General features: G+C 37.4%; 1 protein-coding gene across 1 annotated transcript in view; it reads left to right on the forward strand.

Annotated features, from left to right (window-relative positions):
- The window catches only part of LOC136880846 (fat-like cadherin-related tumor suppressor homolog), a 372162-nt gene that overhangs the window by 288192 nt on the left and 69151 nt on the right, over positions 1-14819 (forward strand). The window contains exons 21-27 of the mRNA XM_068229137.1: positions 732-932; positions 3466-3660; positions 7187-7492; positions 8924-9132; positions 9949-10093; positions 12022-12183; positions 13631-13948. Of these exons, the coding sequence (XP_068085238.1) occupies positions 732-932; positions 3466-3660; positions 7187-7492; positions 8924-9132; positions 9949-10093; positions 12022-12183; positions 13631-13948 (1536 nt within the window). The remainder of the gene's footprint in view (positions 1-731; positions 933-3465; positions 3661-7186; positions 7493-8923; positions 9133-9948; positions 10094-12021; positions 12184-13630; positions 13949-14819) is intronic.

Consider the following 14819-nt stretch of genomic DNA (forward strand, 5'->3'; position numbering starts at 1 on the left):
GTGAGCATTCACTTACATTACTATCATTATGTATGTCACACATAATTTCCTGCTGTACATAATCATCACTAACACTTTCATTATCACTCGGATTATTCTCATCAATACTTTCACCTAATATGCATTCGAGATCTGCATTAGATAAATACAGACCATGCGAAGACGCCGCCATATTGTTTACAACAATCAACATTGATGAAAGAAATTCTTTTTATGCCAATACAGTGCCGTATTACGGTAAAAGATACTCCCCTGCATAGAATATAGAATGATACCCTGTGCTGCGAGCCGTGCTAAACGTTCACATTGACAACCAATAGATGGCACGTAGATGTACATCTAAAACATCGCTAGCCTAGTCCGTACAGGTACACGTCAGACCTCTCCTGGCTTATGTTTCATAGGTCCGTACGCATATGCGTCGAACCGGCTTGAGCGGTTAAACTTGAAAAAAAAAGAATTTAACCCATTTCCCTACGATGACAAACTGACATTATTTAAATCAGAAATCCATTACTGTGATTGTTTAATACAATTTGGGATTTTGTAAATTATAATTTTATGTTCACACATAGCATTAGCATACTTAAGGACTGATTTTTTAATGGATTTTTTTCTATTGTATGTGCATTTAGAAATTTATTATATATGAAAATAACTTTGATCAACAAATCTTGCTTCAAAAAGTGTTCAAGATAGTAGACCATTGCTCTCTTATTATGCATTTCCAGGTATTAATCAGGTAGTGAGGTATGAGATCCAAGGAGATACCACAAATTCCTCAGAGTACTTCCACATTGACCAAGAGGATGGAACGATTTACTTGAAGAGGTCTTTGGACCATGAGATCCATAACAGCCATCACTTCACAGTCATAGCAAGGGATAGCGGAGTTCCGAGCCTGTCTAGCACAGCCCATGTCTGGGTTACTGGTATGTACATCTTGGTTGTTGACACTTTCAAAATTTTAACCCATTCATCAACAGTAGCAGCGATTGGGAGTTATAAGTGGAGGGGCATCAAAAGAATACCCGGGTTCAAGAGAAGGGGTAGGGGGGTGTAGGGCATAAAAATTTTAAAAAATATAGCCACAAAATGGTAAGCCTTTTTAATGCTCTCTGAGTCTATTTCCATAGAGACATAAAGGTTGAGTCTACCAAATTTAGTGCGGCAATAATAATACTAAACAATAAACCTTTCAAAAAAGGGACAATAATTACACATGTATTACAAATAAATAGATGTTTGGTGTGATTATACAATTAAAATGTTATTTAGTCTTTGACTACAAACTAACAAAATTACAGACACTAGACAAAACTACACAGACACATTTGCTGAGCAAGACTGCCAGAATGACGAAAGCGCATGGCAAGAGAGTGAATCATACCTGTGTACATGACCTTAGCAAAAAATATACCCCCCTGCTACCCTTCGTCCCAGTACGTGCTACACGCTGCTTCGCTGTGAGCCGCAGCGAACAACATTTTGTGAGTATTTCCGCGAAATATTTGTCTTGATAATTAATTAAATTAAAGGAGTGAATTACCTGAAAAACAATAGGGAATGTATAAATTGATTTTGTTATAATTTCTAGTTTCAGGCTATTTTTAAATAACTCTTAGGTTCTTCAGTCTGTCAAAACAATGGAATAAAATATTTGTTCCCCACAAAGTGGGGGGCCACTGCCACCCCTCGCCCTCCCTAATAGTCACTACTGTTCATCAATACATTTCTTCCCAAACAATGTGGTTTATGTCTCAGAATAGAACCAGTGTAGTTTCTTATTCATTACACGGCACAAATTTCACACATACTTGTATACATGTTTGGTTTTAGACAACTTTGTTTCTGGGCAATATCAAAAATGGCAGCACCACCAGCTGGATGAATCACCTGTGAATGTAAAGTTCACTTGATTTCAAACAGAGCGTTAAATGATCACACGCGAGCACTTGCAATATTTTGGGGATATGTCTATATTTACAAATACGATAGCAAAGAGTTAGGATTAGCAAAGGAAATAACGGAATTATCAGGCACTTATAAAAAATTAATGTAAGAAAAGTAACACTCATATACAAATAAATGCAAGGTACAATACTATGAATTGACTACAAATGACAATGAACATATTAAAAATGCAAATAATGTTTCTGCTATAACAATATTGAAGCTGTCAATCCAGCACACTAATTCCTTATTTCAAAATACTGTAGATACGAAAACCATGATGCTAACCTACAGAAAACTCATCAATAATGAAGATCCTCAATCAATAAAATGTATAACTATATCCTGATGGGAAATGTAAAAAAACAAAACCTTACTACAATTAGCTAACCTAAAATTACTCAACAATCCCACAAAAATATATAAAGGTAAACGTAACAGGAACGCTGCACTATTTTACTATGTTCCACAAAGGAATTTAAATAAATTGTAAACTAAGTTGTAATGAAATATTTAAACAAAATCACACCAAAGCCTCAACCACAATGAAACCAAACACACATAAACAAAGCAACATGCAATAAGCAATAAACATAATCAGCAATACAGAGTTATCTGAGCCAATAAGATTGCCTCTCTTTCCAACATGGCATCAAACGTCAAGTAAAAACTAGATCTGGGCAGAGTATAGCTTGTATCATATTGGAATTTTGAGTGTTACTGAGAATTCACAGTTGCACTAGTATCATCAGATGCAAGTTTGGATGCTCAGTTACTAGCTTAGCAGAATACAGTTGTATTACAATAAAGAGAATCTTCCTGTATACTTACATATGTGAGAGAATAATGTATTTAGTAAATATAATATTATCAACAGCCCACCTGATAGCTTTGATCGTTAAGGCATTGAAGTCTAAACGGTCTGACAGCATGGTTAGCTGGTTCGAGTCCCGTTGGTTGAAAAAATGTCACCATCAGAATGTTGGCTGGCAGGGTAGGGGAGGTGGTGGTAAACAATTTCTAATCACCAGATTGCTTGCCAAAAACCTGGATGAAATTCCATACCTCTCTGCAGTGCTCACATGGAGTGAGGGAATGTGGAGCTGTTGATCGTGATTCGTCCGTTGGATGGGGGCGTTAAGCCTTGAGCAGACCCCTTGGTGCTATTCGAAAGGAATAGGTTATGTGCCAGCACCGGGCTTCACCCTCTCCCTTCCTACTATCATTTTTTTTTTTTCATATCCCACGTCGTGCCATCTTAAGCGATGGGTCGACAAACGAGGCTTCTCCACCAGTTGCTATCATATACCACATAATTTATTTCGTCTCATTAACTCTTCTGATGAGCTTGACGTCAGGAAGGGCATCCGTCATAAAAACTTGCCACGACAGATTCATCTCATCTCATACCTGACCCTGTAGAGAAACGGGACAAGGGTTGAACAAACAATATTATCAACCTCATGAAACATGGAACTGATATTTCACTGATTTATGCCTGTTTTCTTTCAGTGTTGGACATGAATGATAACCCACCTAAGTTTGAGCAGCCATCGTACTCATGCTTCTTGTCACAGCATGCCCAGCGTGGGCAGTTTGTTACCGTGGTAACAGCAAGTGATCCAGACTTCATTAACCAAGAGAGTCTCAGCTACACCATTGTGGGAGGGAATGATCAGCAGACCTTCTCCATTGATCCTGCGACAGGTAAGAAGAACTGAACTTTCCTATCAGATTATCAGATTAACAAAATCATACTGAAGCCTCAACCACAATGAAACCACACACACACACGCGCGCGCGCGCGTGCACGCACACAGAGCAATACAGAGTAGTCTGAGCCAATAGGATTGCTGTCTTATGTAAGAACAACGAGTCAAGAATAAAATAACTGTTTGCTCTTTTGTAATTCTCTTATCCTCCGTACTTCAACTATGTCATAGCACTCCCTCTGTGGTAGAGTATCAGCCTCTGGATACCAAGATCTTGGATTCAAACCAACAGAGTAGGCAGATTTTTGAAGGGTGGAAAAAAAGTCCATTGGATACTCCATGTCATATAACGTTAGCATGTAAAATCTCTTAAGCTATAGATCACCCAAGAGAGATCCATGTCACTCTGCCATTCGGTCATTTGCCAGAGTAAAATGGAATGTCAAAATTGATGAGCAAGCAGCTTAGATTAAACTACGAGCACACATAAGCTAAGGCTATATTATTATTATTTATTTCACAACTTTATAGTTGGGTAATAGCATGTATTTTGAGGTTGCAGCCTTTTCATTTTATGGTCCGTACTGAGCATTCAGGAATGTTCTGACGATGTTGAAGGTCTTCAAAATTGCAGCCTTTTGTGCCACATTGTGGGTGTAGATGGGAAGCTGTAGTTTCATGAAGTTTTCTGGAAATGATTTTGGTATGAGTCCAGTGGGAGAAAGGAGAATTGTCATGTCTTCTTTCCAGATTCTTGCTACTTCCTTAGCCAGAGCAGTATATTTGTCGATCTTCTCCCTGTATTTCTGTTTCATATTGTGATCATTCTGGATAGCGATGTCAATGAGATATATGTGTTGATTCTTTTTGTCTGTTAATTTTATGTCTGGTCTATTGTGTGAAGTTGTTTTATCTGTTTGTATCATTCAATCCCAGTAGAGTATAAAATTTTCATTTTCCAGTGCACTTAGTGGGGAGTATTTGTAGTAAGACACTCTGCTCTGGAACAAAGATCGGGTCAGGACAATTTCTTGGTGTATGACTTTGGGTACATCATTACGTCTATCAGTGTACGATGTTGGCACTAGTAATCTGCAGTTGCTGATGATTTGCTCAATGGTTTCTGGGCTGCTGTTGCATTTTCTGCACTCATAATTCTTAGTAGTGGGATCTTTAAGGATGTGTTTCCTATAACTCTTTGTTGAGATGATTTTTTGTTTAATTGGCTTTACGTCGCACTGACACAGATAGAGGATGGGATAGGGGATAGGAAAGACCTAGGAATGAGAAGGAAGTGACCGTAGCCTTAATTAAGGTACAGCCCCACCATTTTTCTGGTGTGAAAATGGGAAACCACAGTAAACCATCTTCAGGGCTGCCGACAGTGGGGTTCAAACCCACTATCTCCCGGATGTAAGCTCACAGCTGCACATCCCGAACCACATGACTAACTCGCCTGGTATTATTATTATTATTATTATTATTATTATTATTATTATTATTATTATTATTACCGAACAAGTGGCTGTACGGTTTGGATCACGTAGCCATCAGCTTCCATTCAGAGGATAGTGGGTTTGAACCCTGAAAATGGATTTCTGTGGTTTCCCATTTTCACGCTAGGCAAATGCTTTCCTATGTCATCGTTGCCATAAGACTTACCTGTGTCGGTGTGACGTAAAGCAAATTGTAAACAAAATTATTATTATTATTATTATTATTATTATTATTATTATTATTATTATTATTATTATTATTTCATAGAGGCAAGAATCAATCAACCCTCTGGTTAAATGGTCCTCCAATGATTGTTGATGCCTACCATCATGATAAAGCTAGGAAGCAGAAACAAGCTTATTGGAGGCTGAGAAGAAACTGATATAGTGTCCTTGTACTTTTATAATTTATGTCCTTGTCTCCTCTTTCATTGCTTCCTCATCCTGCACTGACCAGTCATTGTGTTTATCCTATTGTGTGTTCCTTTTCATGTTCATGTTTCTCTATGTATGACTTCATCTAGAAAGTAGATAGAACTTGTGCTTCATAATAATAGACTGTTGATGATGACAATGATGATGATGATGATGATGATGATGATGATGATGATGATGATGATGATGATGATGATGATGATGATGATGAGTCTCCAGGTTGAGTAACTGACAAGATTTGAAGCAGTTAAACTGTGTAAGAAATACACTATCATCTGTCAATGGAGTAGACATTGAGCCGATTGATATAGTACAAGACTAATTTCCAGGCATTTGAAATACGAATCCTAGTTATTTATTATTCATCATATGGCAAGTATTCAAAAGAATATATATATATAAAGACAAGAATGTTGGTAGCATTCACATTTTCAAATCAATCTCCAGTTGTTGTAGCCAGTCTAAGAAGCGAGTTGTAGCACTGATGATTCATCTCGGGCTGGTCCATCATATTTCCTTACAGGGCACTCCTCACCAGTGTGCTCCTGTGACTGGGAAGGGGCTCCACAGCCTCAGGCAGGGGATTCTCGAAGTCCCCACTTATGTAGCTTGGCATTACATCTAGCGTGACCTGTTCTCAAACCGTTGAGTTTAGTCCATTGGTATCTCTTCCAGTGAAATCCTAGGAGTCCAATTGTGGGGTTATGAATGCCTTGGTGTTTCACAGGTGCAGAGTTCCAGCTTTGACACCATTTTTTCAGGATATTGAAGCCATTTACATCATGCCATATAGGGTTCCTTGATTTAAGATTAAGGACCTCATGGTTTAGGAGATCCTGTGGATGATTAGGATGGAGTAACTTTCTCCACTCGCATATAGTTCAATCAATCAATCAATACTGATCTGCATTTAGGGCAGTCGCCCAGGTGGCAGATTCCCTATCTGTTGCTTTCCTAGCCTTTTCCTAAATGATTTCAAAGAAATTGGAAATTTATTGAACATCTCCCTTGGTAAGTTATTCCAATCCCTAACTCCCCTTCCTATAAATGAATATTTGCCCCAGTTTGTCCTCTTGAATTCCAACTTTATCTTCATATTGTGATCTTTCCTACTTTTGCTTCATGTTGTCTCAGTTCTGGAGGCGGTATGTTACAGATAGTATGATATCATGGGAATGGGGTGGATTTTAGTGTGCCTGATACAATCGTCATACATTCATTCAGATGGAGGTCAGATTCTTTTGTATGAGCACTACATTGCCACACCACAGCACAATATTCAGCCACTGAATATACCATGTTGAGGGCAGTAGTGCATAGTGAGGATGCATCAGCTACCCATGTGACGTGTAGACTGCTTATGCAGGACAGCTGATGGTCTACACACATAGGTGATTAAACTAGATCTTGGATCTCTCACGGTCAACCAAAGCTATATCAGAAGATTAAATCCCAGCTGAATTTATTTGACTCTTCCTGTAATAAGCTAAATTTTCTGAAAATTGTTCGTAAAATACAGTTGCACCTTATTCTTTCTGCTTGTTTGTTATATTGAATTTGAAATACATGCTATATTCTTTTGAATTTCAGGTATCATCTCCCTCATTAACCTGCAGAACTTTTCTGAACAGCCTTTCTACTTGCTCAATGTGTCTGTTACCGATGGAGTGTACACCAGCTTTACTCGGGTGAAGATCGAAATCCTGCCTGCCAACAGAAATAATCCAACTTTCCCCAAGATGCAATTTGAAGTTGAAGTTGATGAGAACCAGCCTCATGGCACCTTAGTCACCAAAGCATCAGCAACAGATGCTGATTTTGGTACTTACGGTGATGTCATATATTCTATCCCATCGGAACGCCTCAGGGAAATTTTTGACATCAACAGACTAACTGGTAAGTAAAAGAAAACTTTCTCATTATATATTCAAATGAGAATTAGTCGGCTTTTAGTGTAACTGAAGGGATGTCGCTGTATATTTTCATTATATAGTAACTGACTCGTCTGCACTCATGCATAGTTATGGGATATACTGCTATAGAAGCTGTGAGATATGTTTCATAATAGTTGCCCCAACAGAATAGCATGGTGGCTGACATTGAAAATCATGGCCAGTTCGTCTGTACACAGTCAGAATTATGTCTGATCAGTTCATCTATTTACAGGGTAGTGTTTATTGTGATGGCACAATGGCATATTTCTGTGGTACTAAGGCAGAATCCGATGTCAAAGGAGGCACTTTTGAAAGTTTGCAAGCTTGCTGAAATTCATATCATATTTCAATGACCACTAAATTGAAGTGGCATATATTTGTGAATGTAATAAAAAGAAAGAACAAGTTTTATTCTTAATTATTCAACAAGTTCAGGAAACAAATCACTTGGTTGTCTCAAAATCTATGTCAGAATCTGCTGGTACTCTGCTGCTCATTTCCATATTTATGTAAAAATTGTGGCACTCCATGTGAATTAGCGAAAGCAGACCATGTTTGTGAGTCGAAGAAAGCAATCCACCATACTTTTAGTAATAGAAAAGTTTTATAATATTTTTTTTTGAATTGTGAAGTTTCTTTTTTTTAAGTGCATAATTGTTTACTAAAAATGAAGTGCATACTTTATTATTAATCAACTGCATAGCTTGCGTGACCTACCTGTCCTGTGAGACGTTCTTGTGGTTGGTCACTGACTGTTATAAGTTGGTGTGCTGTCCTTCCTGCCAAGCGGTCCTGTAAGGAGGTAATTAAGTACGTACTTGGCCCCGGAACTCCTGAAATAACAACATGAAGTACAAAAATGCTGCCCTTTATTATAGAAGAATGATGACAACTAGGTTATATACAATATATAGAAATTATCACTATATTGTCCTGATGGGAGCTTGCCCACTAACCTCTAACTCTCCACGCAATTCTAACCTTGCTGCACCTTACGTACAACTGTATGCAGTTTCACTGTCAAGAACGCCCAGAACCCAGCCCCTAAGGTAGTGGGAAGGGACTGACCTTTGCTTTACTGTGGGTGGATAGAAACACGAATTCAAGATGGCAGAAGGGGATCTGACTCCACCGGTTCGATACTTGGGGAGGTCTGTATACACGACAAGCTGAAGATGATCCAATTGAATTGAAACATATCCTACAGTAAATACATTTTGAGAATGTTGAGTTTTAATTAAATTGGACTATGTGTTAGTAGTAACTGGGTGGACCTCCATAATAAAGAAAAATAATAATTTTACAAGCAAAAGATCTTTAGAAAATTATTCTATAGTGAATATGCTTTTTTTATATCTTCTGAATATTAGTTTATTTGTAATTGTTTTTTCAGGACAAATATTAACCAAGAAGAAATTAGATCGTGAGACCAAAAAGCTGTATGAGGTTCCAGTGATGGCTACTGATGGCGGTGGAAGATCTGGTTTTGTCACTGTCAGAGTGAAAGTGGGAGATGAGAATGACAATCCTCCTCAGTTTCTTGCTCGAGAGTATAAAGCTACAATACAGAGTAACCTGACAATAAACTCTGGCTTTCTCAAGGTAATATACTCTTTGCTTTCAGCATTCCATCCATTTCTTCTAGAGTCTACATGGTCACCTAATGTTGAACTTTACTTCCTGTCATCTAAATATTTCTTTATTGTGTCATCTTCTGTATAGTTCCTTTGTGCACTCACCTACTTAAGTCTGTCTTCCTCTTTAGATTTTTCCTTATCCAACTTGAAAAGTAATAATGAACATATTAATTAATTAATTAATTAATTAATTAATATTTTGGTTCTGTTGTTTTCGTGCCACTCATGATATTAACAGATATATTCTGGGTGATTGAATAAGAACATACCTCTTTTTAAAAAAAATTTTAACACGTTGGTGACAGGCCCCGAGAATTCTCGTAGTTTCTTGGCCAACCGTACGTGACGGGCTACGAGAATTCTCGTTTTTATGGACCTTGTGTATCCTTGATTGCTGCTAGAATCTGGTGGCGAATTATAAGTTTCAAAGAGTGTAGTCATGGAATAAATAGTATAAGGCAGCTATTGTTCCATCATATTTCTTTTCTTTAAACCTTCACCTAGTTAACAAAATAATATCGGAAATGTCGAGAAATTCCTTGGAGCTTCAGGGCAGCTGTCAACATGGCGCGGTGCATGCAGTTGCTAACAAATATGAATATTTGTGATGCATTATGTGCAGACCAGTTATCAGATGTACCTAGAGACAGTGAATTAGATGTTTCTAATTATGTGAGTGATTCTTGTAGGATGAAGTAGGTACAGATACAGTCAGCAGTTTTTCAAAAGATAATCCAGTTTGTAATATAGAAGTTTGAGGTCATTCTCTTTGTTGTTGTAGGTGAAGGCAGTGGATATAGATGATGACTTGGCCGGGGAGGTGGAGTACTCACTCTATGAGAATGAAGCTTCAGGAGTCAAGGAGCTGTTTAACATCAACAAGCACACTGGAACTATCTCGTTGCTCAAAAGTGCTGTGCCTTGGGGTATGTTTCTGCGAGATAACACTAAGGCAATATGGTATCATAAAATTCTTGCTTTATTCCTACTGGGACATGAACATTACTAAAAGTGTTTTTTTTTCATTTTTGCTCTCATAGATCACAAAAAACTCTAGTGAAGTTGTTATCATTCATAACTTTTATGTGTTTTATAGCAGTTTAGATTGCATATAGTTTTTTTAACTTACTGAGTAGCATAGGAGAGCCCAGAGAATATGTAGTAGTAGTAGTAGTAGTAGTAGTAGTAGTAGTAGTAGTAGTAGTAGTAGTAGTAGTAGTAGATAATGCAAGATGCAAGGTTGGATAAGGAGATCAGCAGAAGGGTACGAGTGGGAAATACATTCTACCAGAATGTAAGGAACACAGCGTGGAACAGAGAAGTTCCTATGAAATGTAAAGAGATAATGTACAAGATGTACTATTCCCCTGTATGAACATATGCATCAGAGACTTGGACTTTGACAACAAGAAATGAGAGTAAAGGTCAGGCCAGTGAGATGAAGTTCCTGCAGAGTATGGTAAGAAAAACAAGGAGAGACAAAGTAAGAAATGTTGAAGTCAGATAACAGATAGGGTTATAAAAACTTCTACAAGTTTATCGTTTCTTATAAAGGGACTTACAACAATTATGCTCCAATTATTCACACGGTGACACGAAGGTCATGATCCTCAGAACACATCTGACGTACAACACTACGACATTAATGGTTAGGCCTTAAGTCAATATTTTTATTTTAATAATCCAATAGTATTCTCTGGAAGGTTTGTATAAAGGTAAAAGAAATAATAGCTTGGACATGGTATGAGGATGGAGGAGGGAATGATACCAAAACAAGTGTTGGAGGCTAAGATAGAAGGAGAGAGGGCAAAAGGGAGGCCCAGAGCAAGATGGACAGGCTCTGTCAAGAACAGTATAAGAAAAAGAAGGCTGGACTGGAATACAGTTACTGAAGAGAAGTGGTGGAAGGAGAGGCAGTGGTGGAGAAATACCATCAAAACCCCAACCTGGCAGGAGCTGGACAAGGCGAAATGAAAATGATGATGACTAGTAGTAGTATAGTAATAGTAGTAGTAGGTTCATGCCATTTTTTATATTTTCTAATGATATGCAAATAAGTGATTAAAATTATGACTGTCAGGACCAAGGATTATCTTCTTACTATTCCACCAGTTTTTATTTATTTATTTATTTATTTATTTATTTATTTATTTATTTATTTATTTATTTATTTATTTATTTATTTATTCATTCATTCATTCATTCATTCATTCATTCGGTCAGTCATCAGAACTGCACTTGTTGAATGGGATGGAGGATTTTCTATTGGAGGTAGAAGTGGTTTTTTTTTTTTTTTTTTTTTTTGTTAGTTGCTTTACGTCGCACATTTATTTCAGTGAAGTGAAGAGCAACATTAATAAAAGTAAAAATCAATGAAGAGCTGAGTGACAGTTGACAAAAACGATGGGCAACAAATTGGTACTCCCGAAAATAGTACACAGAAAGGTTTTCATGCCTAGAACCATTGAAATTTTACCAAGATAAGTGTTTTGTGAATCACATGTGATTTTTCAGTTAAATATGGAGGATGCAATGGTTGTCCACACCATGTGAAATGTAAAAAACACTCAAAAGTGTGTGGATGCAATCCAAGCCACTATGAAAAGTGACAGTAATAGTGTTACTTGAACTGAATATTATTTTTCAAGTTTCTTAGCTGAACGTAAACTTCCCTTATCTGTAGCATACACTGCCACTATGGACAGCAGCTTTGAAGGTTAGCATCTCTGACGTTATCTGAAGAGGAGTCATTTCAGTCCAATAGAATAGCCTGAACAATGTACAAATTTAAGAAAAATAGGGTGCATTCTATGTGGAGATTATTTTTTAATTTTCTTTTTGTTTCATTTTCCAGAGAACCAGATGTTTCAATTTTTTGTACGTGCTCAAGATCGAGGAAATCCACCTTTGTATGCAACAGTGCCAGTTGACATATTTGTGAGAAGTGCTCAAGATGTTGCTCCCATGTTCGAACGCAGAGATGATAAATTCTTCATTTCAGAAATGGATCCTCCTGGTAAATAAACTTTATTCAATTTTACAGTTTTGGATAATAGTTTCCAAACTTCTTCAACTTGTATATCCCTTTCACAAAGATCTGAATTGAGAGAGCCCCTTATTAACATAAATAATATTTGACGATCTGAAATTAACCTGGAATTGCTAGAGTCACAGTAAATAGACCTACTTTAGGATTCACCTCGTAAGTTATGAATTTCATTATGGGCCGTATTGACAATTGATCACTATCAAAGAGTTGAGAAAGGTCCTCCTATTCAGTACCATTGAATAGGTGGACCTTAGGTGGACCTTTCTCTTTCCTTTCATAGTTAGGATTTCCCTTCGAAAAATAATGCAACAGCACTTAATATATTGAAACCAAGTAAGTTAAAAAATTATAAATTTTACACTTAAAACATTAAAACTAAAATGAAATAGGTACTGTATAATAATAATACAATAGCATATTTTCTTATCCTTAAAGTCACAGTATTAGAGTTTGGTTAATTTAAATATTCACTGACAATCACTTTATTGGTATTACTGAAATGCTTTATGTAGAGAGAGAATTTCATGCAGGCTCAAGCTGCAGGGTAGTTTCATTGTTCTAAACTTTTCTCTTAACTTAACCCTTTCATGTAAGAGGACCTCATGTGAGTTCGTTAAAGTTCTCACACATTTTTGTGCATTATTAATTATTATTCCTTGCCTAGAAAGCCAAGAATAAAGGCTGAGAGGATTCGTCGTGCTGACCACACGACACCTCATAATTTCAGGCCTTCAGACTGAGCAGCGGTCGCTTGGTAGAACAAGCCCTTCAGGGATGTAGTGCCATGGGGTTAGGTTATGTTTTTATTTATTATTGTTATCCTCAGTAGTACATTTTTTCTATCACCTATTCAACTCCACAGTAAATCTAACACACGTGCTGGTCAAGTCCTTTTTTTTTTTTTTTTTCTATATGAGACTGCAAAAGGTACTTCTTCCACCCCGTCAACATCCACGCGTACCAACCGCAGTTTATTTTCCATGGGTCCTCCCCATCCAGTTACAACAGGATTCAGGAGTACCTCTGGCTCAATCTCAAAGACGTTGCCAACCTATGGACATGCAAGTATACTTGCACCTTGCAATACGTACCCATGGCCAGTGGGCAATAATGATCGATCTTTGAATGTTAAGAGCTTAGAATAATATTCACTAAAAGCCATTTATATATTGCATTCTCTGAATAAGGATTGTGCAATATTCCATTATGGTAAACCACATCACATACAAGTGTTTTTTGACACCAAACGCAAACAAAAAATAATTAATGCATGAGAGGGTTAAAAGTTTTTGTTATAGAGTTACTCACCTCTTCATTTGTAATTCTATGTATTTTTGACAGATTTTGATGAAACTGGACCTCAATCTTTCATGTTGGCTGTATTTGAAAATTAACTTGGGATGATGTGTTTCAGGTACTATAATAACCCGGCTGAAGACCGTAACGAACACATCTGTACACTACAGGATTGTGTCAGGCAGTGAGGATGCCCCACTCTTCTCTGTCGATGCTCAAGGTCAACTGTCTTTGGCTCGAACTCTCGATCGTGAGGAGAAGGACTCTCACCTCATCGCTGTCTTGGCAGAGACAGACTCCAGCCCTCCCCTTTCAGCTCTGGCAGAGGTTACTCTAAAGGTCCTGGATGAGAACGATCACATGCCAGTGTTTGACAGCAGTCCATACAGACTGACGATAGCAGAGAACATCGAAGAAGGAACTTCTATTCTTAAAGGTATGTATACCTATATACATTACTTGCTTATGTACAGTAAGTGTTTATCTAAAACAGCTGTTCTTATTCAAGGGACCTATCATCAATGTAGTTTAACCTGATGAGTGATAGACGATGCGCGAGAACTTTCATTTTTTTGAGTTTCCCGATTCACTTTCAAGTGCCAATTCAATCTCTGGCATGTTCTGCCATCTGTTGGGCATTATGTAGAACTAATTGATCATGGCTTATAGCTTTGGGAAGTAACTTACAGAGCTTTTTATAGACGTCTGTGGAGCTCATCTGTGATGTAAACAAGCATGGCGGAACAACACGCTAGTTGCTCTCGCAGCGATGTTATTTCAGAACAAAGAATCTTTCAGTTATTAACCACAGCAGGAGATGAAGATGACCATTTTAAGCGATTTTGAAAGTGAGAATGATATAGAGAGTGCTGAAAATATTGTAAGTGAGAAAGAAACAAAGTCTTCTTCTAAATGAAGGAAGAAAAACACGGTGAGTTCAAAAGCTATTTCATCACTATTTTCGTGGCAAATGGATGATTTTTCTCCACCAGACTTTCAAGTAACTGTTACAGACTTTGGGAGCTAAGTAGTGTTTGATGAAAACCCTAAAATCACTGATTTTTTAAAACTGTTCTGCCAGTGGAGTTGGGGCAGCTGGTTGTTAATGAAACAAATCAGTATCACAAACAACTGGAGGAAAACACCACATTCCAGGTTTAAAAAGTATTTTAAAATATCAACTTACCTACTAGTAAAGAGTTAAATGTATTCACTGGCTAGAGATTTTAGGAAATAGTTTTATTTTGGGCTCTTTACTTTGTATAAAGATGATGCATGTGTGGGCACAAAAAGTGTAATTTTGTTTT

This window comes from Anabrus simplex, chromosome 9, assembly GCF_040414725.1.
Source record: "Anabrus simplex isolate iqAnaSimp1 chromosome 9, ASM4041472v1, whole genome shotgun sequence".
In the NCBI taxonomy this organism is placed as follows: Eukaryota; Metazoa; Arthropoda; class Insecta; order Orthoptera; family Tettigoniidae; genus Anabrus; species Anabrus simplex.